Source organism: Falco biarmicus, chromosome 10, assembly GCF_023638135.1.
Source record: "Falco biarmicus isolate bFalBia1 chromosome 10, bFalBia1.pri, whole genome shotgun sequence".
Taxonomy (NCBI): domain Eukaryota; kingdom Metazoa; phylum Chordata; class Aves; order Falconiformes; family Falconidae; genus Falco; species Falco biarmicus.
This window is the reverse complement of record NC_079297.1, coordinates 8455955-8483692: the sequence shown is the minus strand read 5'-3', so window position 1 is coordinate 8483692 and position 27738 is coordinate 8455955. Positions and strand designations below refer to the sequence as shown.

The window sequence follows — 27738 nt, the reverse complement described above, 5'->3', positions numbered from 1 at the left end:
AATTCTCTTTTATTAATTGCCGAGTTGATCTCTAAGTGAACATTCATAGAAGAAAACCCCAATGGTCTGTTTTTTTTCTTTCCCCCTTAGGGACGACCGTTATCATACAAAACATTTTTAATATGGGTCTTAATAAGCATCTATCAAGGTAAGAAATCAGCTTCTGCTTGTGCCTTTAGATGTTATAATGAATACAGAATATCCAATTTTTTGTATTGCAGAAGGTTAAGTAAGGCATGAAGTGAATGTAGCAATTCATCCGTGGGATAATGAATGAATATGTGAGGGTGGTGAGACCCTGGCACAGGCTGCCCAGAGCAGCTGTGGCTGCCCCATCCCTGGAAGTGCTCAAGGCCAGGCTGGATGGGGCTGGGAGCAACTGGTCTAGTGGAAGGTGTCCCTGCCCATGGCTGGGGGTTGGAACCCAGTGATCTCTAGGGTCCCTTCCAACCCAAACCATTCTGTGTTTCTATTCGGTACTTTTCTTTTTTTTTTCTGTCATGGAAAATGTTGGTAGCCTTATGAAAGGAAGAAATCATCTAAAATGAAATATTGGTAACAACTGGTCAAACCTGTCGTAGGCAGTGATGTAGAAGTTCAAAGCATCATACCTTTTCCCATTGGGACCATCCTTTGTAATTATGTGCCGGTTCCTTTCAGTGCTTTAATTACTCCATCTGCAAAGTAGAGCTTGTGACTTTTTTCCCTTCTTTTGAAAATGGTTTTCAAACCTGTAGGTTATACAGGTTATATTAAGCCAGGATGCAAAATACAGAATCTGTAGCTTTGTGTATTTTATCTAAACAGTGTCCAAGAGAAGTGGCAATAGTTCTGGTTACTTCGTAGCCATCTATAATGAAGGACTAGAGTAGAGCTCACGTTCTTGATCGTATTTTGTACACTGTAATTAGGCTACCAAAACAGTTAAGCAAATGCCTTAATTACAAAAGTGGATGTAGTGATTGGGGTATATGTCTAAGAAGGTATTTTCTTTCATTTTGTCTTTTTTTATCAAGTAACCTCAGACTCAAATACTTTCTAGAAGTGTTTATCAGGGAGTCGTGGAAAACATGTATGTATATGAAGCTATAAAGCTCAAATGGCAATATGATTCTGTGACAAAAATTCTTGTTTTCCAAAGCCCTTTTATTAGTAAAAGTCAGAATAAATGTGCCCAAAAAAGCAGACAATTCTTACTGATTTAATTGATACTATCATCCTCAGCAGAGAGCGAATCCAAGAATGTAACAGCTCAGTTAGCATTATCTTCTGAAATCTAATACAGTAGAAGCCTACAACAGGGATAACGGTCTTCTGATGCTGTATAAATATGATGCCAAAGCCAAGGCATTTATGAAAAAACTCACAAGGGGTGGAAAGCTAAAGCCAGAAGGGTGATGCATCGAGGGAAAGATTTCTTGAGCTAAGACCGCTATCTGGTTACAATATTTGGTTAAAGTGACTTCACTTCTGATGTGCTAAATAACTAGAAAACAGCAGGCCAAACAATTGGGCTCGTTGCTAGCAGAGATGAGCCTGACCGAAAACTTGAGCAGTCCTAAATTTTGGAAGGTTCACAGCTGGATTTGAACTTTGTGGCTCAAGCTATAGTCACTTGCAGGTTTTCCTTTCTGAAACTAGCCTCGCGTGATGGATGTTGGTGCAGATTACTCATGCTGCTAACATGAGTTATTTGTGCAGGTGGCTGTGTGGGACATTGTGAGCATTCCCTGGCTAGCCAGAATGGGAGCACAAAACAATGCATCATTAACAGCTCTTTAATGTGTACTCCTTTCAGGGGGAATTGTAAAGGGGAAGAGATTTTGGCTGAAGTAGTACAAAGAGAGGCTAACTTGTAGCCACTGAGGTCTTCAACACCTTGCTGCTATCTGGGCACTAAGGCAATGCAGTAGGTTTTGCAAATATTTGATCTTTTAGCTTCTAAGTAATGACTAGCTGCTTTTCTGGGAGGATAGAGTTTTGTGATGTTAGAAATCTCCGGTTGCCAAAATAGCATGTATTAGTTTCCTATATCCATGTGTCTACGAATATGATAGATTGTTATAAAAGTCTGGGCATCTCTGCTGTAACTTTTCCCTGTCTTCTCATCAGTTCTCCTAAATAGTAACTGATTTATTGTCATTGCATTCATCGGGTTTCATGAAAAACAGTCTCAAGACATAACAATGTTTCAGCCTTTCCAAGACCTAACAGTGGGTTTTAGAGCTTAGACTGGTGTTCGAATAAAATACCCAAATGTTCCGTTCCCTTGCAGGTAGCATCATCATGTACGGAGCACTCCTCCTCTTTGAATCCGAATTTGTCCACATTGTTGCCATTTCCTTCACGTCCTTGATCCTCACAGAGTTACTGATGGTGGCATTGACGATCCAGACGTGGCACTGGCTCATGATAGTGGCTGAGCTGCTTAGTCTCTCCTGCTACATAGCTTCTCTGGTCTTCTTACATGAGTTTATTGGTAAGGTTAAATGCCTTTTCTCCAATCAGTTAGTTTATGACCCGAATAGTAACAGGAGCTGAATTGAGGTCAAAGGCTGTTGGTGAAGCCAACGATGATTACAATGACAGTAGTTCCAACTAAAATAAGCTCTGTTTGATTTGGAGACACTTGAAAGGTATTTTATGGTTCCTTCTCATAGCAAAGTGCTAGAAGAGGTAAAGGTGGTCAGTAGCCTCCGGGCTGCCCAGTGAATCCCGTCCACACTGTCAGACTTCACCATGCTACCATACGTAGCAGGGCTTTTTATTTCCATATGGGAATTGAACTTGAGACTACAGATTGAAGCCTCTGTTGGTTTGAAAGATTTCATCTTTTAACTGGGTGAAGGAGCTGCCTCCTAAAACTTGTCTGCTTCGCTGGGGCCCTTCTCTTCTGGGTTTGGGTGTTGGATCTTTTTTTTTTTAGTTGCCTGAAACAGAGCTAATCCTTTTCCCTGGCTAAAGGAAAAAGGGGTGAGGAATTCCAGATTCCCCCAGTAGCTGTCTAGTTGCAAATACCAGGTCCGTAGGGTTTGTTCCAGTGTTTGCTCAGGAACCACAAGATGTCACTACTTCTTCCGTAAAGCTCTTTGCTGACTCTGAAGTCGATGAGGATAACTTCCCAGTGGGCTAGCTCTGATCTCTTGCACTTGGGTATACCAGCTCCATTTTGAACGATGCCTCAACTATGTTTTGCAAAGATTCTGAGGTATTATAACAGTTGAGAGATGCATTTGCCGGGCTACCAGCAAAGTAGCAGAAGGTAGCCCCTGGAGTCAGAGGACAAGTAGTCCCTTTAAAGAAGCTCAGTATGGCCAGGAGATGGATAGCCCTGTTTCGGATGGGGTATGTGTGGGCACTTGCCTGTGGGGAGCTGCATGTCTTGCTGCAATGTGCTGTGCAGAAAGCTGTACCTTTTGTGGAAGAGAAGGGCAGAAGAGTTTGGGGAGCCAGGTGTACCGTATGAGCTTTGAACTTGAGTATGGAGAAGATGAGGGTACTTTAAGAAGCGTTGGTAGATGGAATTGCTTTTCTGTACCTCTTCCCAGAACGTGTTTCCCATCTTTGTTGAATTTGTGCTTTTCTCTTTGTGCAGATGTTTATTTCATTGCAACTTTGTCGTTCTTGTGGAAAGTCACTGTCATCACTCTGGTGAGCTGCCTTCCCCTCTACGTCCTGAAGTACCTGAGACGAAGGTTTTCTCCCCCAAGCTATTCAAAGCTTACGTCCTAGGGCTGCTCTCATTGCACCCAGAGACAGATACTGCACATGGCTGAGAGACAAAAATCATGTAGTTGTTACTATAATGAATACGTCTGATACTTACATAAGGATCATGTGGTAATCTCTATTACATGCTGCTTTATTGAAAAAGACTTCACAGCTGCCATGAACAGAAACCTAAGGATAAAAGGGAGTTTTCTGAGGGTAGAAGCACTTGTTAGTTCATTCAACTCTTGTCACTTTTGTTCAAATTAACTGGGGTCTAATGCGTGTAAGCGTGATGATGGTGGGTTTCTCACGCATGGTTAAAAGTATCTGAAAGCTGCTAACTGACCTTGGAATTTACAGTTGGCAAATTTAAGTTGCTTTTTTAAGTAACTGTGCTGTTCCTTGGATCGTGTTATGTTGTTTTATATTATTTATCTTTGATATTTATATTTATCTATCATTCTTCTTACATCTTGGAAATCCCTTAATGTAGGTGATGCACTACACTGCTGTCAGCTGATTTCTGGTTTATGGCATGCTGTTTCCATAATGGGGCTCCAGCGTGTCAGGTCTACACACACTTGAGAATCTGAGCGTGCTTGAGATTCGGTCACCCTAGTGATTTTGGAGGTGTCCAGTCATTGATAAATACAGAGAAATGGTAGTAAAAAATGAAGAAATTCATTTTTGTTTAGCTTTTGTGCTTCCTGTTAAAAGGGGCTGGTGACAAACTGTATTTATTTGTATAGGAGAAAAATATCCAAACTAAAGCAAATCCTCTTTGGAAAAGAAGTTTGCAGTTGATCAGACTTGAAATGTGTCGACAACGTGAGAAGAGACTCGTACTGTTCTGCAGACAATGTGGCAGACGTGTCTTGAATCCTTGGAGACTGAGAGGGGAGGTCACGGAGCTGCTGCTCCTCACAGCTACACGAAATCTGGTTCCTGTTAGGATGAAGCTGCGAAGATGAGCTGCGAAGAAGCCGAGGCACTCCGAGGTGGATGTTGTTCATGACATGCTCCCTGCAGAGGCAGTTTTTCAGAACCTTGCACTGGCTTTGCTCTAAAACCTAAACTTGAATCGCAGGAGTGGAGTTTGTATGAAGGCATTAGGCTCACGTGCAGAGCAAATTTATGTATTTATTTTTAGTTTTCAAAGATTAAACTCAACGAGTTCTGGCTTTGTAATAAGCATTGGCCCATGTTACAACACGGTGAGGAGAGCAGCACATACTTGGCTGCTCAGGATAAGGTCAGAGAGTTGCAGGAATCTTTTACGGTTGGGTCCGTGCATCAAACATGGATGAGCTTCTAGTGGCAGCTGTCCTCATCTAATGGCTGTTTAGTCTGTGCTAAATTAGCTGCTTGCTGTCTCATTCCCACATCATAATAACCACTGTCGGAGCTGGCATTGCTTGGCGCCGTTGTTGCTTGGCTGCGCAGAGGGACCAGGAACGTCAGAGCCCCGAGCCTGGGCTCCCTTCTCCTCTCCCAAGGCAGCCCTTCCAACTTGGGGTGACCAGCAGAAGGTCCCTGGTCGTCTCTGTGCCATGCTGAACCTCTTTAATGGACTGCCAGCTTCTGTTGCCATTGCTACAGGCATTCCGCTGTCGCAAGCAGCACAATGCTGCGCTGGAAGGTCTGATGTGAAAATCAGTGGAAAATGGGAGTGTTGTTTTAAAAGAGCTGGAGTCTGTGTTGACCCATGGTGGTACGTCTTGAATTTTCAGGTCTCAGATAGCCGTGGCTTGCGTGGTTGATGTGTGGTCATTGCTCCAGGGAATGTTTTGCACAACCTGACCTGCCTTCCTTGCTCTCAGAACCTGTGAGTAAATATTAAAGAGCAGAGGATGCAAGTTCCAGAAGATACAGGGGAAAATTGGATGCGCTTCATAATGCGTGTGGCTCGGGGCGAGAGGAAGGTGCAAGTCTGTACGACCTTGGAGTTAATTCATGTGGGGAAAACCCTCTTAAATGAGAAAAGTGTGTTAAAATCCTTCGGGAATAAGATCAGCAAATGCTCTTTTAATCTAACCAGTTTTTCTTTTGTGCCAGCCTTCTGACTGGGCTCATCTGCAGTCCCAATACATAGCAGCCACCTTCAGAAACAGCCGTCGGGCTAAGGAAAACTAATTCTTATATTCACCTTTTCATAATACTTTGAAAATTTCCCTTTTTCCTTCCCATCTGATTTATTCTTAGGGGAAAAATAAATACAGATTTTTACTTACGTGGCATGCCCCGTTCATGATGGGAGAAGCCCTCGCAGCTCAGCATTCTCAGTGATGTGTGTCGCAGAGGCAAAGCAGTGCCTGAACGGCCCGTGGGGTGCTAGTGGGGCTACCAGCCTTTTGTGAATTATGCCACTTTGCCAAAAAGATACTTAATGTTGTCCTCATCGTGACTTGCTACAGCTCCTGGATAGCGTCAGCCGTGCAGGTGTTCTGGAGTCCCCGGTCAGCATTTGATTTAAGTACCTTTAAATATAAAAATCGAGACTTTCTTTTGGCCAGTTCTTGTGACTGAGAAGTCGAGTCCCTCTTGTCCATTGGCAAACCCATCGCAGTACACAGCTTTGTAAAGCCCTGTCCCTCTCTAGTGTGTATTAGTAGTTAAATGTCCTGCAAGAATAACAGTGCCATGCTACTGTATGTAAATATTTGAGACGTATATATGGTAGAATTCACTGTTTCCTGAAGTCAATACAGTTTACACTGAGTGGACCATATTTGCAAAATATTAGCTTCCACCAAGAAAGGGTGTGAATTGTGATTTAATTTATATTTATTGAATCATAACTTTAATAAGGAACACATATTTAATGGGATTGATAGTAATCTGTAGCTGTGTTTTGGGGTGCAAATTATGTTCCTTTGCAGCTAATTTCTTTGCACAAGGTTGTAAATCCAGGAAGTAATTTCTGTCTGGGTAGACACTGCATTTCTTCAAAGCGATCAGAAAATTAAAACTGCCATTTAACAAACAGCAGGAAGGTGGAATGATTGTTGTATTTTTCAAGTTTAGCACTTTATGCCTGCAATCTATTTCTCTTAAATTATTTTAAAAAATTTCTAAAAGCAAAGTTTAATACATATGTTCATCTTTATTGTACATTTGAATAAATGGGTTCTCTGCTGGAAATTTTATTTAATCCCTTTCCTCTAGTATGCTGATAATTTGTGCTTATTGGAAGTGAAGCGTTGCTTTCTTCTATGTAGTATCTTGTTTGTAGCCTTACTTAGTGTTCTTCCTATTCCTGTTTTTTAGTTCTGGTTTATGTACTGTAGCAGTTCATACAAGTTGTGTGCTTTGGGACCATGCCCCGAGCGATGCTGTAGGGTAGCAGTGTCCATCTCCTGGTGTGCTCTTGCTTCCCAGGGCTGCTTTTGGGGAAGCCAACGCTCCGCGCTGTGCCGCTGCAGTGCTTAGTTAATGTGGAGGAGGTTTTGGGACAGGCACTGCTCTCTTCTCGCAACTCTGCAGTAATTACAGGTGTGTCGCAATCCTCCTCTTTTTTTTTTTTTTTCCTTTTTATTCATTTCCTCCCTAGAGCTTGTCCTGTTTATCATTGCAAACGTTGGTGTTGCTCGACTCATAGTGCAGTTGAAACACAGCATTCAGCAGCAGCAGCAGCTTAAATCTGTGCAGGGTCTTATCACAACTGGGCTGAGGAGTGATGAATGACATCATCCTTGCCTTGAGAGCTATGTGCTGAAAGCTGCAGCTGTGGCTGGACCAAACTGAGCAGCACCTGAGGTGTTGTTTTTCTGTCATCTACTGAACTCTCACAATTAAACGCCATGACAACCTCTCTCGCCCCGTGCAGCTGCTGAGGAGAGCTTTGCTATAGTTGAGCTGAGTTTGCCAGGGAGCCCCACGGTTAATGTGTGAATCCCTAAAGCTTGTCGTGTGGCTTTATCTTCGGAAGAAAGCTGCTGCACCATCTGATGCATTGTAAATCCTTGCTTTGTACAAGCAGTGCTCCGAGCCAGGTACGTGAGCTACTGTTGCACGCAGCTCACCGTCACAAGCTCCCTGTGCACAAGTGTTCGGATGGGTTTTGACTCGTCTACGCAGTTGCTGGGGATAGTCCAGTGCCCACTAAAATCTTCAGCATGAGCTGGATGGGCTCTTTTTGTTTGTTTGTTTGTTTATTCTTAGTTATTTCCTAATTACTAGTGTCTTTCGCATGAAATCCTGGGTTCTACAGCTTTGCCAATATGGTCCATTACTACTGCCTACTACAACTTGTGTACTTATATGCCTTTCAGAACATTTTTAATTGTTAAAATTGTTTAAAAAAGTATGTTAAGTTAATTTAATTTTTAATCGGGGAAATGAATTCTGGTGTCAAAATGGTATTTACTGTGATGCCAATGTTTTGTACCTGTCGTCTAGTTAAACAGTGTGTAAATACTCTTGATTCAAGAGAAATATGAATGCCAATTATTTATTGTTCTGTGGAGTTATATGTTGCAGATGTGTAAGAACTTAAAAGGGAATGTTGTAAAACAAGGTGGAAAAATAAATTTTATGCAACTTCTTTACTTCATCTATGTCCACAGTGTATGATGCACCTGGGTTGGTCCTGGTGTGATCAGTCCAAGATGTGTTTGGACAGAATTGTAAGTATATAGGTCGAGTGACATTGTGGCCCTTTAACTTGTCTATGTGGGAAATGAATATCCACGGAATGATCAGTACTTTCTGCTGATGAGTGTAGACCTACTTCATTAAATTCTTTTCTATGAACAGTTTGCTAACTGTCTTAACAGGAAGGGGTTTGGGGTTTTTTTGGAGGGGAGGGGAATGTTGATTATTGGCTTTTTTTGTTTTGGTGGTTTGGGTTTTTTTTTATTTAAGTATTGGTGTAAGCTTTTGCTGCCCTTTATTAGTGCCTTCTTGCAAGACTGCTTTCTGCAAGTTGTCATTGCAATTTCACAGTGTGGAGCAGCTCGGTGTGGAGCACAGAAGCTGCTGCGGGTGTCCGGCTGCTGCGGCTCGACCCGGCTGCGCCGACTGCCAGGCAGAGCTCCAGCCCCAGGCTGCCGCGTTGCTGCTGCCTTTCCTGCAACCAGTTACTCCCAGAGCACCCAGCTGTCCCAAGGGTCTGAAACAAGCCCTGTTAATTTGTAAATTCAGTGTCAAGAGACTCAGCTCGTTCAGGAAGATTCTGATCAAATCGTCCTGTGATTTTTGGTGCAGCCCCAACTGGGGAGAAGAAGGTTGCTCCTGCTGGTATCCACTGCTGTGAATTAGGAGAAAGTCTTTCGTTTGAAACATATATGCTGCTTTTGGAAAAGTAATGATGCAATAGCATTAGGAACAGCTATTTTGGGAATGTTCTCATTGCTTGAACATTTGAAGCAACTGGCTCAGCACAACAGCAGTCCCATAGCTCGGGCTGGCTGCCCTACTGCTGGGTCAGGAATGGGGGGGAGAGGTAGTTTAATGCTGAATATTCTCCATGGGGGAAACTTCAGTAGCATTGATTAAGAACACAGTATGACAGTTTTCTACCAAAAATGTAATAGAGCCATAAACGCTCCAAAAGAAAACAAAAAACCCCCCACCCTTCCCCCCAAAAATAAATTGGATAAAGTAAATTTATAACTTGAGAGACTTTAACTGAGGCAGTGATAAACTATTCCTCAGATCGTTAAACGTATATTAAAGTTTTTCTTTTAGATTCTATAGGATGCAGATGCCAGCATCTTAACCTTTTTTGTGATTAACTTTTTTGTGTAAAATAGTTAATGCAAATATTAAAGAAACAATTTTTGTGATGTTTGCACACATCAAATGAGCGGTATAGACTCCAGGAATTACAGTAACAGACTCCACTCCCAAGTGTTACCAATTTCCCACTCTAAATGGGTTACATAAGCCCTAGTTAGTGGTTCTTTTAATTTATGGACGGTTTCTTTTTAATGGTGAAATGTGTAATTAAAAAAAGCTAGAAATAGTTTTTCTAAACTCACTCTGGAAAGGGAAGGAGAATTTCTGCAATTTTTTTTTTCACCCAAACATTGCGTAATAGTAGAAATGTCAAAGATTTCCATGGGATTTAATTTCATTCTTCATGTGGCTGTGGTCATACAAGAAGTTTGAACACTGCAGGGGTTGGCAGATTTTTGGAAGATCACGCATCCTGGGATAAGTTTTCAGCCTAGGCTTTACCAAAGAATGCCAGTGGCCTTATTTTTCAAATTGTGGTTGTGTTACACACTAGTATGTCGTCTTTTTTTTTTTTTTCTTCTAACAAAAAGAATAAAAGAATAGGTGCTGGCTGGTAACTGGGTATCTTACTATGGCCCTGAGCCTTACACGCTGTATGAAGATGTACAGAAGTTTGTCTTTACCTTAAACCATTTGGAGAGAAGAAAACCTTGTTGAGATGTCCTCTGTCTTTGCCTTCTGATGGCTCAGGTCATGGCAGCTGTGCACCTACTCTGCCTCTTCTCTGATGCATTCCCATGGCATGGAATACCGGTGTCATGATGAATCTTCCCTAGAGGAAGGTAACTGCTCCTGTTCCCGTTTCATAGGTAGGAGATGGGGGCAGAGAGAGCCTGTGGTCTCCAGGCTGTACCCGAAGTCCATGGCAGAGCGTGGAATGCAGAACAACATTCCTCTGTTGATTATTGGACTTTTCCCCCACCTTAAACAGCAGAATCAATCCCCTAGGAAAGTTGTTCCACAGAGTATTCAAATGTCTGGTTTTATATTGGAAGTGTGATTGGGATTTATCAATACCTGGAGTACTGATAAACCCCAATCCAAAAATTTTGCTGAGTTCTCACACCTTAAAGCCAGAACTGCAGATCCAAATTACACCTGTGATAAATGTTTTGCAACCGCCTATGGAAGCTGTGAGTTTCAGAGAGCGTGAGCAGCGGCTGGCTGCAGAAATAGCATCCCTGCAGCGACAAAAAGGTAATGCAAGGAAAAACTTTGCTTAGTGCAACAGCAGTTATACTAGCAGCACGAAGTCCTGGTCGGTATCAGAACTGATGCTATGGTGTCTTTGGGCCACGAGCTAGCATTTCACGGCCTTAAAACTCTGAGTGCTGTGGGGCTCTCTAGGTTACATGGTGAATCTCTTGAATTTTTGCTGCTTGTAGTTAAAGTTATAGATGATCAGCATCTTGCAGAATCTGGCCTTCAGAAGAATATCCTTCCCTCCGCTGCTCTTCCTCCCTTTGTGGCCTAGGACCTAACTGTTGTGGGGTGAGTGGGTTACAAAAAAGGGTTTTAAAATCATTGCATTCCCACTTTAAAGCCTCCCTCTCTTGGCTTGCTGTAATTGTGCACGTAAGGAGGAATATTGTGTGCTGTTCAGATTCTCTCACAGAAAGAAGTAGTAACAAGAACAATCTGTGCAAAAGAATTTAGCGCATTAAAGATGGGGGTAATAGTCATTCTCATTTGTCCTTTTATGTGAAACAGATTTTACTTTAAATGTACACTCTGAGTAGCTTAACCATATCCAGAAACTTGTTTACCAGGGTAAAAGTAGAATTACCCATAATATAAATTAAGAGCATGGGTAGAGGTGAGTTGATTGTACTGGGCGCTTCTGCTTGGGCAGCTCGGAGCGCTCCTGGAGCACACCTTGGTGGGCATGTGGGGAGCGGGTATCTCCTGTGCTCCAGATCTCCTCAGGCAGCATATTTGCTCATGTGTTTCACATCTGCTCTGAAAAAGCTGTGTTGTAGCTCTGCTGTAGGCGGTATATTTCTGTGCCATTAGACACGGATCTGTCCTGTGCTGGCTCTTCTGTTTTTAAGACGTGTCCCTTCACATTCAGTTTGGCCAGTGGCACATTTCACCAACGTGTGACTTGTCAAAGTGATACAAATTGCTATTGATCAGGATTCCTATTTAAAATGAGAACAAAACCATTTGTCAGCAGTACCATTATATAAAAAGCCACGTAATGGTCTTGATGAAGTATGTTACCTGCTCCAGCAGCAATGGTGTAACTGCCGCGGAAAGCAACACCGCACGGTGCTGATCCTATGGGAAGGGCGAGGGATGATTCCCACAGAGGCAGAATTCCTCTGTACCCTTTGTAACTTTGAGGTTAAGGTTTTGAATAAAAGGCACGTTTATAAGGATTGGCATTCCCTCTGTCAGACAGCGTCTCTGCTCCGACGCAGAGGTTTGCAGTGAGCCGCTGCATCCTGCATCTGCTGGTGCTGTGACTGCCCTCCTGGAGCAGCACAGGCAGAGCCATCCTGGCGCTCTGGATGGGAGGGTCCCGCACGTGAATTGGCTTTCCCAGGTGCGGGTTTGGGACTGGGAGCTCAAATGGGTCACACTTACCATGTTCCTATTACCTGTGGCTTTGATCTTGTTCCAGAAGTTAAAGGCTAGGACCTTGGAGGAGAGACCTTTAGACTGCAGCAGACGGTGACGCAGCTTGTCGCCTCGCGGCGAGGGCAGCAGCGCTGCCAGCAGTCCCCTCGGCCCCGGCGAAGTAGGATCTGTGCCCCGGCGATGTTGCTGGAAATGTTTATTGCTCTCCACCTGCACCTCTGTTAGCCTCGTCTTGTTCCCCTGATGTGTGACAACCAGCGCACCAGGAGCTGTAACATTTCATAGCCGTGGTGAAGAGCAGCCAGCGTTTTAACCGCTCTCTCGCCAAGGCGTGCTGGGCGCAGGGCAGCCGGGTGAGCGGGCAGACCTCTTGCCGTCGGAGCTGCCCGGGGACCCCCAGCCCCACCAAGGCTGCCCACCCCAGTGCCCCCAGGCAGCACCGTGGGTGCCAGCCCTTGCAGTCCTCATGCCCGATTGCCGTGCGTGTGTGTACGTGTTGCCCATGCCTGCAGATGTAGTTACAAATTGCGTGGTTTGCATGTAAGATCCTTTTCTGAATTTAATTTTTAAAAGTAGCTGGAGCAGTTACAACCTGCTGTTTATTAAGTAGCTTTAATTATGGAGTATGCCATCTTGGCTACTTTCTAGCCTTGGAAGTTTACTTCAAGCCTGATGACAAACAGAAAAGTGATTTTAACATTGAAGATGAATAAAATTAAATAAGAGCAATGATTTTTTTTTGCCCAAAGTGTGAGCTGGAAACTAACACTGGTTCTTCTCTTTACCTCTATTTGTCCGTGTCCAAGGTAAGTAAAATCCCTGCAGAAGTGGAAGACCGGTTTTAAATGGGATCTACCCCATCACTGCCTGCTGTGAGCTACTCCAAAGAAGCATTTATCAATTATTGTTCACAGTGTAGCATAGGGACTTGGACCTTCACCCTGACAGCTGGGCTGTAAAATTAAAAAGAAATTTCTAAAACACCAAGGGTAGATGTTACCAGTCCTTCACCTATCCTGCTTTCTCCAGGTATGCCCCTTCCCAGTCTTTGGTATCCATTTATTTATTTGTAAAGATGCATTGCTGCCTTTTAGCTGGATCCAGATAAACGAACCAAAGTGGCAGTTTACATTATAGGCTGAAACTAGTGCCAGAATTTCGCAGGCAGCTGTCTATAAACTGAAGTTTGATTCAAAGCTGCCCAGTTTTGCTTCTAGAAAAGGTTTCAAGTCTCCTGCTGATCAGATTTTGATATCCAATCTTTCCTATATACAAGGAGAAACAAGCCAGAAAACAAACTTTCTATACGGAATTGCTGTTTTCAACACTAACCCATAAGGAAAAATCTTTCCAAAATCAGATGGAAAAAGGTGCTTGGGGTCGGTGTCTGGGTGGAAGACCCACGGCTGGTGTAAACGAGGTGGTCGTCCGCGCCCTGACAATCCTCAGGTTTTGTTCAAGTCCCGGGTGAATTCTTGCACGTCCTGGTTACTGAAGTGTGGAACTGATTTTTACAGGTGCAGCATTCACCATAAGTAGCCGTCAGCAGAAACATCTTGTATTTCACACGTGAACGACAGCTATTTCCTCCAACAGCCTCGCTGTCTCTTGTGATCTTTCACCGTCAGGACACTGCGCGGGGCGGTGATTTACACCCATTCCCACTCTTCTTTCTTTCGGCTCCTGTTGCCGTTCCAGCGCCCAAAGGACTTAATGCCACGAAGCCTTCAGTAAAACCAGAGCCTGGAGGAAATATCAGGTGTTAACATCCCATAAAAAGCTAACACGCTTGAATGAGCTGGGATGGCGAGGTACCCCTGGTACGGCCCGAGCAAGGACTGACCTAATGCAGAGGTTTTATGGTGGTGGCAGGTAAGGACTAATTACAGACCCTGGACTGCATCATCAACTGACTTGTCAAGTTAACTTACTCACTGAAGTACCTGCAATTACATTGTGGGGGCTTTCTGCTCCTCGCCATAACTGAATGCAGTTGCTCCTGAAGAAACGTAACGAGTAAATCTGAGGTGCTGAAAGAAATACGGCACTAGAAATTACACTGTAGGGAGCATTTTATATGCTTTGGGGTGAATTAATGACCGGGTATGGGTTTTTAAGGAAAAAAAAAACACAACAAACTTTGTGCACAAATACATACTTTAAAATATATTTTCTTTCAAACACCAACTATTTTAACAACAGTGTAAATCAGATTTTACAGACCACATATTTCAAGTGTGAAGTTCATTAAACGTGTGAAATTCTAGATTAGCTGCTGGGTGTGGCCAGAGCCCCAGTAATGAATTGTAAATTGTGTTCAGGATATAATATCAGATTCCCTTGGCCTGGCGGTGATATTAAAGGAATAAAACCACCTTTTCAAAACAGCTATAACCTTTCTTTAATTATCTTTATTTAGTTTAGCCATCACATGGTATAGCAGATGACCGCATCGGCGTTTCCATTCTGAACCTGATGTACAAGTGTCCAACTGGATTAGTTTGTGGTTTTATTATTAATAAACCATCTTATGTCCTAACATAACTGAAACTAACGCTATCTATTTATACACGTATTTTTGCCAGCACCCTGATAGTGGGTGGCAGTCTGTCTTTTTAGGTACAAGAATATCACTCTAAACCGCAGTTCACTCTGAACCTGTGTGAGAAAATCACTCGGCTGTGCTCTCCGGCTGAGGCAGGAGGCAGTAAGTGTGGGCGCTTGAGTCCAGGGACGCTGTGAGCACGGTGGGTTTCATAGTCTTGGTCTAGGTTCACCACGTCCTTCCTGGACTAGCTTTCAACATGAATGCTTTCCCTTTCCAAACAGCCCCCCAGCCCCCCTGGAGATGTGCTGGCTGCTGCATGGGACCTGGAGGAAGGTCTGTGCTGAGAACTGTGAAGCCACTGACGCGTGGACATGTACCTAGGGGATGTGGAACCCACCACGGGGGAAAAATGCTCCTAGCCACCTGCAAGTCCAAAGGATCTTCTCAAATTCATACCTTGGTTCTCTACAGTATCTCCGTAGAAGGGGAAGGTGAGTTGGATAGCTGGGAGTAAGGATTAATTAATGATGCTATTCTCCACAAATTATTCTGTGAGCTGGGAACAATGCGCAGAAGCAACCAGCTAGTTCTTTGTACTGTTGTAACAAGTGTAATTCAGGGGACAAGATCTCTGTTGTGACCAGCTTCGCTGACCAGAGCAGGCAGGGAAGGATTCCCGGCTCTCCCGTGCCCTGGGGAAGAGCTCCAGGGCTGCTGCGGGCTGAGCTGGCAGGCGCCCATGAGCCCCCGCTGCCCACTCTCGGCCTCTGCCACGGGAAGGATGTTCACAGGCCAGTTCTAATTCTGACATGACCAATAATGGGGTTTATCCCAGGCAGAAGCTTTCGATGGGGCTAAAAGTCCAGAGTTGAGAAGCAGAAGAACTGGCCTGTCCCCTGCAGGGCTATTGGTTGGAGACCTTGTCCCCAGGCGTGACTTGGTGACTGCAGCTGCCGTGACCCAGGCTCTGCAAGAAACAGGTAAGTGGTAGCATGTGCCTTACTGGCCTTGCCCACATGGAGAAGCACCTCTCCAGCTCCCAACGTGACTAATGTTCTTCCGAAGTATTCCAGCAAGTAATTGCTCTGTTTGGCTGTCTCTTTTTCTGAACCTTAGCTTAAAATCTTGGAAAATGAAACAAAAAAACCCCAACAAACAAACAACAGAAACAACCAACCACCTATGGTTTTATAATCTTAAAGAGCTAATATCTTTTGCAAGAAACTAACATCTTTACAGCCTCATCCAAAGTCCTTATTTGTTCGATTAGTCTTGCTTTTAAAAGAAGGTTATAGTTCAATTTTATCCTACGCGCTCATTTGCAAAACGCCTCTTTATTGCTCACATCAGTGGAAGTATTTTGTAAGGTAGTGCCAATCTGAAGGGCTTAAGTGTCCCCTGAAAACGATGTTTGATGTTTGGGTAACAGCATAGGTCAGCTCGGGGTGCTGTGGGACCCTGGGGGTGCTGTGGGACCCTGGGTGCTGTGGGACTCTGGGTGCTGTGGGTCTGGGCAGCCTCTGGGCAGCTCTCCCAGCTGCAGGCTCAGCCGTTTGGCTTCTCCCTGGGTAAAAAACCAGTAAAAAATCCAGGCTCTTGAGGAGGCTGAAGCTCCAAACAGGTTTTCCTACAGCTGCAGGTGCAATCTGGTAACGCTTTCACGTGTAACCCGACGTGAGGGTGTCAGACATTTCCATATACAAGCGGCTATGAACGTGTGCGACTGCTTTGCAAATGGGCTTTGCTGTCTGCAATCCTGCAGGTCTCTGGGAGGCAGACACAGCAATAGGTAGAACGGGAAATTGCAGCCTAGGATGGTATTGTATCAGGCCAGCCGGATTAACTACATCCTCCTGGTCCCATAAGGGGACTCTAATTCAAGAGCTGCCTGACTGAAGACAGTGAGAGTGGGGCCCTATTGTTCTATGAATGAGTTGAAAGACATTTATTTTTTCCTTTACAGGAAATTTTCGAGGGGAGAGGGAAGAGAAAGAGTGCTCTCTACACTTTCTTCACTACCTTTTTTTATTTGTGGGGTTTTTTTCTGAGGTTGCCTTTGTTGAAGAAAAAGTAAAATAAAGAAAAAAATCACTCTTCACTTTTAAAAATTATTTTTTAATATTAACAAACAGCATCCATTTACCAAAAGCCAGTTCTTTGGGGAAAAAAACCACCCAACACAACAAAACCCCCAAAGCCAAGCAAAAATACTTTAACTCAAAAAATAGCCTTTCAGTTTATTGAGTTTTGTTGAAAAAACAGAAAATTTCAACCAATTTTCATTGTAGATGAAAAGCTATTTCTCATTTGGAAAAAATGTTTTGATGGGAAAAATTCAAGCAGTTCTAGTTCCAATCTCGGAGAGCTGTATGTGGGTGGATTCCCCGGGCCACGTGGAGCTCATTACGAGATCAGACACTCCATTTGCAACTTAATGAAGTGAGTGAACATGTTATTTAGACAAGTGCATTGTCAGGAATAAGCCTGAGTTGGTAACATGCAGTCCTGATGCTCTAGAGCTGTTATGGAAACAGAGGGGGGGTGCTGGTCTGCATCACCTCAGCGGGTTGAACTGGAGACGCGGGACAGTGTGGTCCTGGCTGGGGCTCAGGACCCCTGGATAGGTGTGGGGAGGGCACGGGCAGGGTGCACCGCTGGTGCCTGGGCACTGCTCTGCTGAATGTCTTGGACATGGCGAGTTTGTGCCGGGGAGCGCATTGTGTGCGATGGCAGATTTGAGGAGAACAGTATTTACTTTGGAAGAGTGAGGAGCTTTTGTCAAAAGTACTTATTGTCGCTGTGAGCCCGAAATACCTTTTGCAAGTGGAAAACAGAGATGTCTCCGTGAAGTCTATGATGATAAACTCCGGGCAGCTGCCCCAATGGCCTGAGAGCACATCCTCAGGAAGCCTTGATGCCTTATCTCCTGGAGAGCATGTGAAATTTGAAATAATAATAATAGTAGTAAAATCACCTTTATTGCCAATTAACAGCATGGAGCCGTTGGGGAGCACTCATTCTCCGGCGGGAGCTGCAGTTGCCCTGCCCAGTGGTGGGGCGATGGTGCAGGCAGCTGCCAGGGGTCCCCCCCCGACGCCAGCCCCCCCCCAGCCCCGAGAATCCAGCTGCCCGGAGCCCCCGGGCCAGCTGCCGGTGCTCCCCAGCCATATGTAGCTGAGCACTGCCTGCTCGACCTCCTGGGCTGGGAGCCCAGCACTGGGGCTGCACTGGGCTGCTCACAGCGACAAGGTCGGTTTCCAAGCCCACTGCCTGAGCCAGGGGGTTGGGGGGTGGTGGAGGGGGTGGGGGGGCAGCACCAAGGCTGGGACATGTGCCCCCTCCCCTGTCCCCAAACCCTGGGCATCCTTTTGGCAAATCCCACAGGGTGCCATGGGTACAGTGGAAAAGGTGGATCTGTTTTGGGGGGTAGGGATGTGGTCCAGAATGTGCCCCGGAAAGGAAGAGGAAGTATTCTCCTAAAGAGGGAATAAATAGCTAAAAATATTAGTTATTAATAGCTCCTTACCTCCAAAAATAAAATCCCTTAGTGATACCAAAATAAGAAAGCAAAGGAAAGTCGGAGGTATTTGGCCTTCCTTTGAAAAAGGAAGCTAAAAATAACTATATATATATAAAAATCTCTCGTTTCTAGGGAAAGTCTCTGCCCCCGCATCCAGCTTGCACAGTTATATAAGACTTGAACTACATCCCCCTGCTCCTCCGCGGCCGCTCACAACGCGCTGGGAGCCGGAGCCAGATGGAGAAAGGTTCCATCAGGAAAGTTTAACTCAGCGGGGAAGCTGCAGCCAGTGGAGGACACGATTCTCTCGCTGAACTCTCCAAAAGCCTTGGAAATCTTACAGTTGTGTCATATGCTGGTTTGGGGAATGCTAGCAGTCCGGAGGCAGCCGCCAGCCCTCTTTCACTTCTTTCTTTATTTTTTTTTTTTTCGCTCTGCACTGAGTTTAATTTGGGTAGCAGGATTCAGCATTTTTAAGTTGGAAAAAACTTGGTGGAAGAAGATATTTTAGGAAAACCCTGTCATGTGAACTAGCGGGAGCCGATCAAACTGAGCTATTAAAAGAAAGACATTGTATTTTTAAACGGTCCAGACTAGGGAAGCCAACCTGTGTGCCATAACCGCTGAGCTGGGACTGCTCCCCCGATTATAGCTCAGCGTGGGAGGAGGCGAAGCTTTCCGTCAGGGTCGCCCATTCTCCGCTCGCTCTGGGATACCCTTTGGCAGGGCCCGGTGCCCTGGGCCCCCCCAGGTTGTGTGTGTGTGTCCCCCACCCGGCTGCTCCTCTGCTCGCCCCCTCTCATCTCTGCTTCAGTGCTCCCTGTCTAGAGCCCCTTCCCCAGTTCCTATTCTCTGCATTTCCCAGTGCAATACAACGGGTGATGCTGGGTGACCGGTCAGTGCCACAGCGGGGAGTTGGGCGGTGGAAACCGGGCCAAATCACTGATTTCTCCCGGGTAATAATTAATTAGCAGTTGCTTCGCTCTGAAGCAGAGCAGCGACCTCCCTTTCCCTTTAACGGTTCGAACTGGCGATCAGGCGGGTCCGACATCGCCCCACCTGATGCCGGCAGCGGCTGCGACCGCGCAGCCCAGCCCAGGCGCGACACCGCCGCCGTGGGGCCGGGGCGGCCGCGGGGGCGAGCGTCGGGGCTTCGGCGGGACCCCGAGGGGGGGCGGCCGCCGGGGGGCTGCGGAGGCCGCGCAGGGGGCGAGCCCAAGCGCCGGGCGCGGCTCCGCGGTGCCCGCAGCCGTGTGCGGCCGGGAGGACCGCGGGGGTCCCGGCGGCGGCTGCTCCGGGGGGAGCTGCGGGGTCGCGGGCCGGCGCTGCCCCGGGGGTCGGTGGCAGCTGGTTGCATAACGAGCCGGCGGAGCCGGGGAAGGTATTTCCGCCTCGGCGCGTCCAACAATGACAAAGGCTAGGAAAGTGAGGTGCGCTGAGTTTCCCTGGCCGGCCCGCAGTTGCTAGCCTGCGGGACAACAAACCGGAGCAGCAGAAAGTGTGATTGCGATGCCTCCTCCGAGCCGGTGCCGGGGCTCGGGGAGCGAGGGATGGAAAGGCGGCGCGGTGCCAGGTCCCGCCGCGGTGACTCACCGCGCTGCTGCCCCGCGCTCCGGCTGACCCCGCACCCGGGGCTGTGCACCAACACCGGGGGCTGCCACGGCCCCCGGAGCAGCCTTTACACACGTGCACCCACTGCCCCCCCCCCCCCCCAACCTATATAAATCCACTTGCGTGGACGCACCGAGCCCAGCACTGTACCAAGCGCCAGATGCTCATTAACACACTAGTGAAAACTATACGTTGTAATGCAGCTCACAGTTCATGACATCTTGGACTTTATTTTCCTGTTTTCTTTTGCTTTATTTTCCTGTTTATACATAGTACGTGTAAACACACACGGGTTGTCTTGGTTTCGAGGCTTCCTTGGCTATTTCATTCTTGCTAAGCTCCACGTGTATCAATGGAAATCCATGGGGTTGCTCCTCTCTTCTAAATGGATCCAAAAATAGAAACAGAGAGAGGTCTGTGAAATGCCACTAAACAAATTAACCGTTTTTTTTCTTTTTCTTTTCGTCTTCTGTATGAAGAATTTACCCAGTGGTAATTAGAAGCCAAAACCTGTGCCAGTAACAAGATGGGTATTAATAGGGTGCTGGCGAGTTTAAAAGACATAAATATAAGCTGGGGGCTTCGGTTTTCTGAAGATTTATTCAAAGGTAAAAGCAGCACCAGTCCGAGCTTGTCTCTGCTGGGAAGAAGGAAAAATTTTGCACAGAAGCCCCGTTGCTTTGAAAGGCTTTGCAGTTCCTGCAAGTTTTGTTTAAAAAGCACACACTGGGATTTTTAACATCATCCATATTTCTTTCTTTCTCGCTCTCTAACTTTCTGCTCAACAATTAGGCGCTTGTGCTGCAGACTGAGAAAGCCGCAGAGCTGCCTTGGCCGGGAGCTGGGAGACGTCATGGATTCCTAAGTGAGAAGTTTGCAGGAAAGCCCTCAGTTTGGGAGATGGAGTCGATCCAGTGGTTTCCATGGCACTGGGATAAACAGGAGGAAACAGTGAGGGAATCCCGTTATTTTATAGCATTCAAAGACTATAAACACTCGGAGCAGGGAAGGAAGTGGCCTTTCCCTCTCTAGTAACCCTCATCTCAGAGCAGAGAACTGACTTCACTTCAGGAACAAGCTCAGCCCAGTTCGGATCCCTCTTTGCACCTCCAAACACTTACGGAGGAGGCGAGCAAGAGGGGTTCCCTCTGTCTGGGCGGCACTGGTCGAACATGGTTTAAAGAAGACTTTTTTCTTCTTTTTTTTTTTTTTTCTTTCCCATTTTTTCTGCTATTGATTTTTTTTTTTTTAAATTCCTGATGCAGCGAGAAACTGCCTGCAGGCTGGTACATTACCACATCATGAGGTCTATGGATCAAGGTAGGGTCGTATTCCCGCGCTGTGTGTGTGTGTGTGTGTGTGTGTGTGCGCCCCCCGCCCCCGGGGGTCCCCGCAGGTCCCTCCTCGGGCCAGGTGGTCTACCCCGCCGGGCCAGCTCGCTCGCAGGGGGTTGGGCAGGCGGGAAGGGTTTCGTGGCGAGAAGGTGCCTCGGGGAAGGGACTGGACTGGCTTTAGGTTTGGTTTGAAGCGCTCCGCGATGGCGATACAACTCTGTCTGCAGAAACCTCCTTTCAACTTCAGCCAGGGGGACTCTCCTCTTCCAAGCGCTCACCCCGGGAGCCCGGCTGACTAACCTCCCGGCCGCTTAACCCTTCCCCGCCTGCCCGGCGCGGGGGCCGGGGGCGTCGCAGGCGGTTTCCCCGGGCGCGGCGGAGTCCGCGGCAGCGCTGGGCTGGGGACGGCGGCCCCGCGGCCCTCGGGGATGCCTGGGACTCCCGTCGGGGTCGGCACCCCCGCGGGGCGGGCGGGGGCCAGCCGTGCCGGGGGGCTTGGGGCGGCCGCCGTGCACCCTCCCCCCCCCCCGCTCCCCGGTGCCGGTGGAGGCAGAGTTAAGCGCGGCGAGAGGCGGAGTCTGCCCCGCCGTCAGTGCTCGGTGCGCGGCCGCTCCGCGCCGCCCGCGGGGCCGCTCCCACTCCCACCCCCGCTGTCATCCCCTCCGTAGCGGGGGTCTCCCCGCCGCGGCCCCCCGAGCAGGGGGCAGCCGTCCCGGAGGGGCAGCGGCATCCTGCGTCCTGCCCCGCCGCGGCGAGCGAGGCGGTGGGCTCCGACGGAGGGCGCGGCGCCGGGAGCGGCCCTGCATGGGGAGGGGGCTGCGGGCACGGCAGTGGCCGTGCGGTGCCGGCACGGAGCCAGGGGAAGTGGCCCCTCGCCGGGCGATGTTAGCGGGCGGGGAGGGGGGCTCCGGGCGCAGCCGTGCCTGCAGCTCCCGGCGGCGGCGGAGCCAGGCGGAGGATGCTCCGCGCCGGGAACCCCCTCGCCGCCCGCCGCCCGGCTCTTGTAAAGCACCCGCGGACCAGCGCGCCCGGCTGCCCCGCCGGGCCCCACAGCCCCCTGCCCGGGCGGCCTGCCCGCTCCCCCGGGGTGCTCGGCGCTGCACCCCGCAGGCGGGGCGGGAAGCGCAGGTGAGTTGCAATTTTCACAGGGCTACTGGGCCGGGGAGCAGCGTGGACAAAGGCGCAGGAGGTGCAGATGGGAAGCGCTTCTCCATCCACTCGCTCCATGTTAGATTCCCCCCGCCCCGCCCTGGGAGCCGCCGCCGAGCCTGCCCGCCCGCTCCCCGCCCCGCCGGCGCTGGCACCGCCGCTCGCCGCTGAGTCAGAGCCGCCCCGGGCGCTCCCGGGGCCGGCCGAGGGGGTGCGGGGGGATGCGGCCAGCAGCGCAGGGCTTCGTGTGAAGGGCCCTCAGTAGCCGCTGTTTGTTTTCTCCTGCCGCAGCGAGCTCCCCAGGCACCTGCCAAAACACACTCATTAGCACGTACACCCAAAGGGGATCAGCCGAGAGCTCCCATCCTCGGACAGGCCAATGGGACGGCTCTGTACCGCCTCAGGATCAGGCCATTGCCCTGCCTCGTGTGGCCTCGGTTCCTCCAGACAAAACTCCCTCTCTCCTGAGCGCTTCAGCTGCTCTTAGTCACTCTCTCAACATCCCGGAGAAGTTACGTGGCTGCAGAGCGAGCAGAAGGAAGGACAGGAGGCTTCTTGCTCTTAGGGCTGCCGAGGTCCCGCTCTCACCTGCTGCAGGATTGCAGCGGATCAAAGCACAAGGCAGCACTCCAGTGGCAGCTGCCACAACTCCATCCACAACTGCGCAGCTCTGCTTTCCCCAGAGTAGATGTTCCCCAGAGCCCTGCAGTCACAGACCAAAATGAAAGGCACTGATCACTTCCCCCCCCCCCCCCCCCCCCCCCCGATAAAATAATTGATTCCACAGCAGCCAGATGAGCGGTGCAGTCAGTTGCACGACAGAGCCCAGAGATGGTATGGTTCAGGAAGAATATGCCCCTGGGCCTCTGCATGCGTTTTTGCCTTATGCAAAATGCTCGCTCCTGTTGGTGGCACAAGGGGTGATGAGAGCAGACCTGGCACTCACTCGCCTTTGTGTCACAAGTCTGCTCCCAGCCTTTCTACAAAGAGCGAGCTGCATGAAGCTGCTAGGGTTTAATAGCACATGGCACTTTCGAGATCAGTCTCTGGCTTTGGGAGGATTTCTGCACCCACAACAAAATGCAAGAGTCTCATTAATATAGGGTGTGTAAACGATGATGTGTTAATAATTTTAGGACCTAGCCCCCTTTTATGATTAGAGCAGGCTCGGAATGGGGAACGAAGACTTTGCATAGCCTAACACCCTGCTAGCAAAAAGATGCTTTGGCAGCTTTGCTCCTGAGCTGTGCTTCTGCAAGTGTCAGGAAGACACCAGCCACAGCAGGGATTTTCATCAGGTGACCGTATGTCCCTGTGTCATCATGTTATTCCACATCTGGTAATGCTTTGCCACTCGAGGTAGCCCCTTTCTATCTGTAAGCCTGCCCCGTGGGACACAGTTATACCAGCTAACAGTCAGCAGATGATTTCAGTCTTTCGTACAGGGGAGGAATCGCATTCACAGATGGGACACTGACATAATTGGAGCACTCTTTTATAACATTCCAATAGATATTCTAACTGAAATGTTTCATCATTCATTTTTTTTAAATAGCCAAGGATAATAATATCCTAGAGCTTCTTTTCCACTACTGGCTTAATCTATTTTTTAGAACTATGATATGTGCATTCCTTTGGTTTGCACTGCAGACTTCAGAACTTAATGGGAACACGGAGATAGGAGCAATTTTTCCATTGTCCTTTCTTGCCAAACCACTTTAAGCCTGAAATTGGGGGGTAATATCTCTGACTCAACCTGACCCCAAAATTGAATAGCAGCGTGTGTGCCTGTGTGCCTCTCAAAGGATGTACCAGAATATTTCTCCCCTCTCTCCTTTTTTTCTCTAACAGCACTCCCCACACTCCAGACCAAGCAACTAGTCACTCTCAGTCTGAGCTCATTTTAAAGAGCTTGGATTAAGTCCATGTGCAAGTTTTAGTTGCCTGTTAAATTTCTAATGCCTGCCACATACACCATTAGAACACTTAGATTTTTAAGACAGCATTGACTCATACTTTCTTTGGGTTTTAGCTGCTAAATAGATGTGCAGCATTTTTAATCCACTTTTCTCTACCTCTTCTTCTTTTAAAAAGTTTAATATGAGGGTATTACAGTATTACAGAACCACCATATTTCTGAGAAGATCGTCTAAAACTTTCTTCAGCTCAGAGCATCATCTGATCACTTGCATTAGTGAAGTTATTGGCACAGGGAATGCAATGGGAACTGTGTAAGTAGAAAGTGAAACCAGTAAATGATAAATTATATTTGCAGTAAATTTAAACACTGAGAAATGTGTTAAATACTTTTTAGATCATAGTTTGTATTACACTAGAAACTACTCTTTCTTAGCTTTGTTTTTGGATGCGTTGTCCCCTAGTACCTAGGTAGTCCAGCACTCACATACTTTTAAAGTTTATTAAAGCAAAGCCCTGCCAAAGGCAAGCACTGATCCAACTATGTGGAAAAGGACTCCTTCCATTCTCCAGTTCCCTGAAATGGCAGCACAGTGTATTTCCAGTTCTGCTCTGTGTAGAGCCTGCTGCAAGTAGACGTGGCTGCAATTTTTGTTAGTGCTGCCAAGGACAGGCTTTGCTTAAGTTCTTGAAACACCTTTTTGGCTCATGAAAACAGCTTTACAGAAAAAAAGATAGGAGCTAATGCTGCCTCCCAGATCTCTAATGTGAGTGCTGTGAGCCGGAGTGGTGACCAGTGGCTGGGGGTTGTGGGCATGTCAGCCTTCTGATAGTGGTAATAGGAGAAACAAATGGAGGATTCTTGTAGAAAGGAAGTGTTTCTGATATGAAAAAGATTGAGATTTAGGGAAACTAGTATTTCCAGTCTTTGGACACTGTATTCCAGCCTTTTGCTCCAGCCCTACTGGAAAACAAGCATTGGGAAGTGTTTGTCACATTGTTTGGGTTTTTCCTTTCATTTGGAGTGGCTGGATGCTTTTTCTGAGTGTGTGTATTGAGCTGAAGAGTCCACAATCTATTTCAGTCTAGTAGTTGCCCTGCCTTTTCTTCATTGTTAATTATTAATGACAGACTGTGGGCAGTATTTGTCAGTTGTGTAGTTATAACATCTAAAACTTAAACCATTTGTAATCTTTTATTCTCATTGTTGGCTCGAGAGCATGTTTTGGGTCGAAGCTGAACTATGCTCAGCCCTTGGAGGGCTCCAAAAACTACATCTGTCACTTGAGCTGAATTCTGCAGCTGCTTGCACCCAGTAATAGTTTCATGCATCTCTACTATTTAGGCCAGATCTGTATTTTGTGGATTTGCCCCAGTTCAGCTTGAAATAACACACCAGTAGGTTGCAACACAGCTCGCAGCATATAGTATTGTAACTCACACCCCTGTGCACTCAAAGCGTGTGGAAACAGTTACTCCTGTACAATGTGCCGTAGTGGTCATATGGGACCAATGTCCTCATGTGCCCTGTGAGCTGCGGAAGGGAGCAGGGGGAATCCAGTCGATTGCATGCCCGGTGGCTATTGCTCCTTGATGTCTGTCAAGCTGTCTGCTGGGCAAAAGAGCTGAAGCCTATAAGCTGAGCTAATTCCTATGTTTCTCTAACACTTTTCTCATTGCTGTCTTGTCACCCTAATTCCTTGCCAGTGTCAGGATTTATGATTGCATGTGTTAGCAGTGAAACTCTTTCAGATGACATGGTCATCTTGGAAAGCAAAAGGTACATTTTCCATTTGAGGAGTATTACTAATTCTAGGAGTAGCTGAGGATAAGTTTGAAACTTCACATGCTTAATGGATTGCAGGCGAGCTAGGAAATAAAGGATAAAGGGTCGGATAAAGATTTAGCAGAAGTTGGGGTCGTTTCCCCACGCTCTCCTGCCAATCACCCATATCTTACTTTAAAAGGCCAATGTTATTGTTCATGTCTTTTCTTTCTGTGGCTAATACAAATGATACTATCCAATCGTGCTCCATGTGGTGTTAGCTGCAAGGATGACAGTTCTCTTTAGTGCTATGCCAAGATCAGCAAGTATATTTGGTTTTTCTAATGAATTTTAAATAGAAGGGCCAATGATAAAAGCTAGCGCTCCAGCAAACGGTAAGCATAATTTTAGAACAGATCTATAAATAGGCTTATTTAGTGTATGTTTTCTTCACGTTTAAACAATTCAGAGCAAATCAAGCCCTCAGACAGAGCAGCGTGTGTTCCCCAAGGGGCCAGCAGCCTCTGTTGCCCACTCGCGTTCCTGAGGGTAAGAGCTCAACCCCATCTGCAGCTTTCGGGGGTGGCCTCATTTCTGAGTGCTGGTAGCCAAGACCACTAATCACCGGCTGCTCTGGCTCCCCCGTCCGTGCCCGGTGGCAGCAGGGCCCTGTTTCTGGCTGAACCAGACACTACAAAACTACAGAGAGCAAGAGCCTTGTGTAGTATTAAGAACCGCTGCAGCAGATGAGGTAGGCTTGAACTGTGGTCTCCAGCTCAACCACAGAGCGAGCACGGGATCCTTTCCAAAATAGGCTTCAGCAGTCCCTGCCCCGAGCAAGGAGCCACGCTGGGTCAGGGAGCAGCACCGTGCTGCACGAGAGGAGACGGTCACAGCCTCTGACCTTTTCACGCCGCTCACACGCGTGTGTGCACGTGCACACAGGGCTGTGTGCTGACCACGTGGAAACCCAGCACAGTGCCATTCCTGGTTGTTTTGGCAGCATGTGCAGGAGAAAGTTCAAATCGTTTGGTCCAAGGAAGCTATTGCGTTACTATGTATATTTTGCATCAGTGAGAAAAAATAGTCCTTTTAGTCTCTGCTGAGTTAAAGTATGGCATTGATTGCAGTGAAATCACTCATTAATCTAGAGGCTCTGAATACGGAATGATGGGTTTTCCCCTCTCCATTTAAACTGCATTTCAATGGGAAACTTATAGAGTGAATAGACCAGTAGGATTCCCAGTATTTCCAGCTCACCCTCTCCTTCTGTAAATACCTCAGTAAAAACCCTGGCACATGCCGCCTGCGGGGTCACCCGCCCTTTCTGGAAGTCAGGTTTCCCTGTCCCTTGGCACTTTTCAGTAACAAATTCAATGTTATAACGACCTAATTCCAGCCTGATTGTTCCCCACCTGCCTTCCCGCAACTGCACCAGTGGCGTGTGCTATTCCCCGTGCTCCCCTTCCACACCCAAACACGCTGCGTGGTTTTTTTGCCCCAGAGCTGCTGCGGGATGCCCGGCCAGCACAGGGCTCGCTGCCAGGAGCCACTTCAGCAGCTCAGCATAGAAACTGATTTCAAAGCATAGGAAAAGTCCAGGCTCTTGCACTCTGGGACTGGCAAAGGATAGAGCAAAAGGGTGTGATGAGAGGGTGATTTGTCACTGCTTGGCCGCATGAATGATAAAGGTGATGGGGTGTAAGCATGAACGCAGAGGTTCTGGTTATATGTGCTATGGAACAGACTTTCTGTGGCCTCAGGCAAGTAACTTAGGGTCAGAGCTGTAATGTAGTTAATGCTGTCGTGCTAACAGGCTTAGCAAATAAAAACAAGTTGAAGTAAACACCAAAATATTTTT

The 27738-nt window shown here is 47.4% G+C and overlaps 2 protein-coding genes across 2 annotated transcripts in view; both read left to right on the top strand.

Annotated features, from left to right (window-relative positions):
• ATP9A (ATPase phospholipid transporting 9A (putative)) overlaps nt 1-8263 on the top strand; it is a 63597-nt gene extending 55334 nt beyond the window's left edge. Inside the window, exons 26-28 of the mRNA XM_056354043.1 lie at nt 91-148; nt 2276-2479; nt 3596-8263. Of these exons, the coding sequence (XP_056210018.1) occupies nt 91-148; nt 2276-2479; nt 3596-3732 (399 nt within the window). The 3' untranslated portion in view covers nt 3733-8263. The remainder of the gene's footprint in view (nt 1-90; nt 149-2275; nt 2480-3595) is intronic.
• An 11726-nt stretch (nt 8264-19989) lies between these two features.
• Nucleotides 19990-27738, top strand: part of NFATC2 (nuclear factor of activated T cells 2) — a 102173-nt gene continuing 94424 nt past the window's right edge. Inside the window, exon 1 of the mRNA XM_056354331.1 lies at nt 19990-21032. The gene's annotated coding sequence lies outside the window, so the exon portion shown is untranslated. The remainder of the gene's footprint in view (nt 21033-27738) is intronic.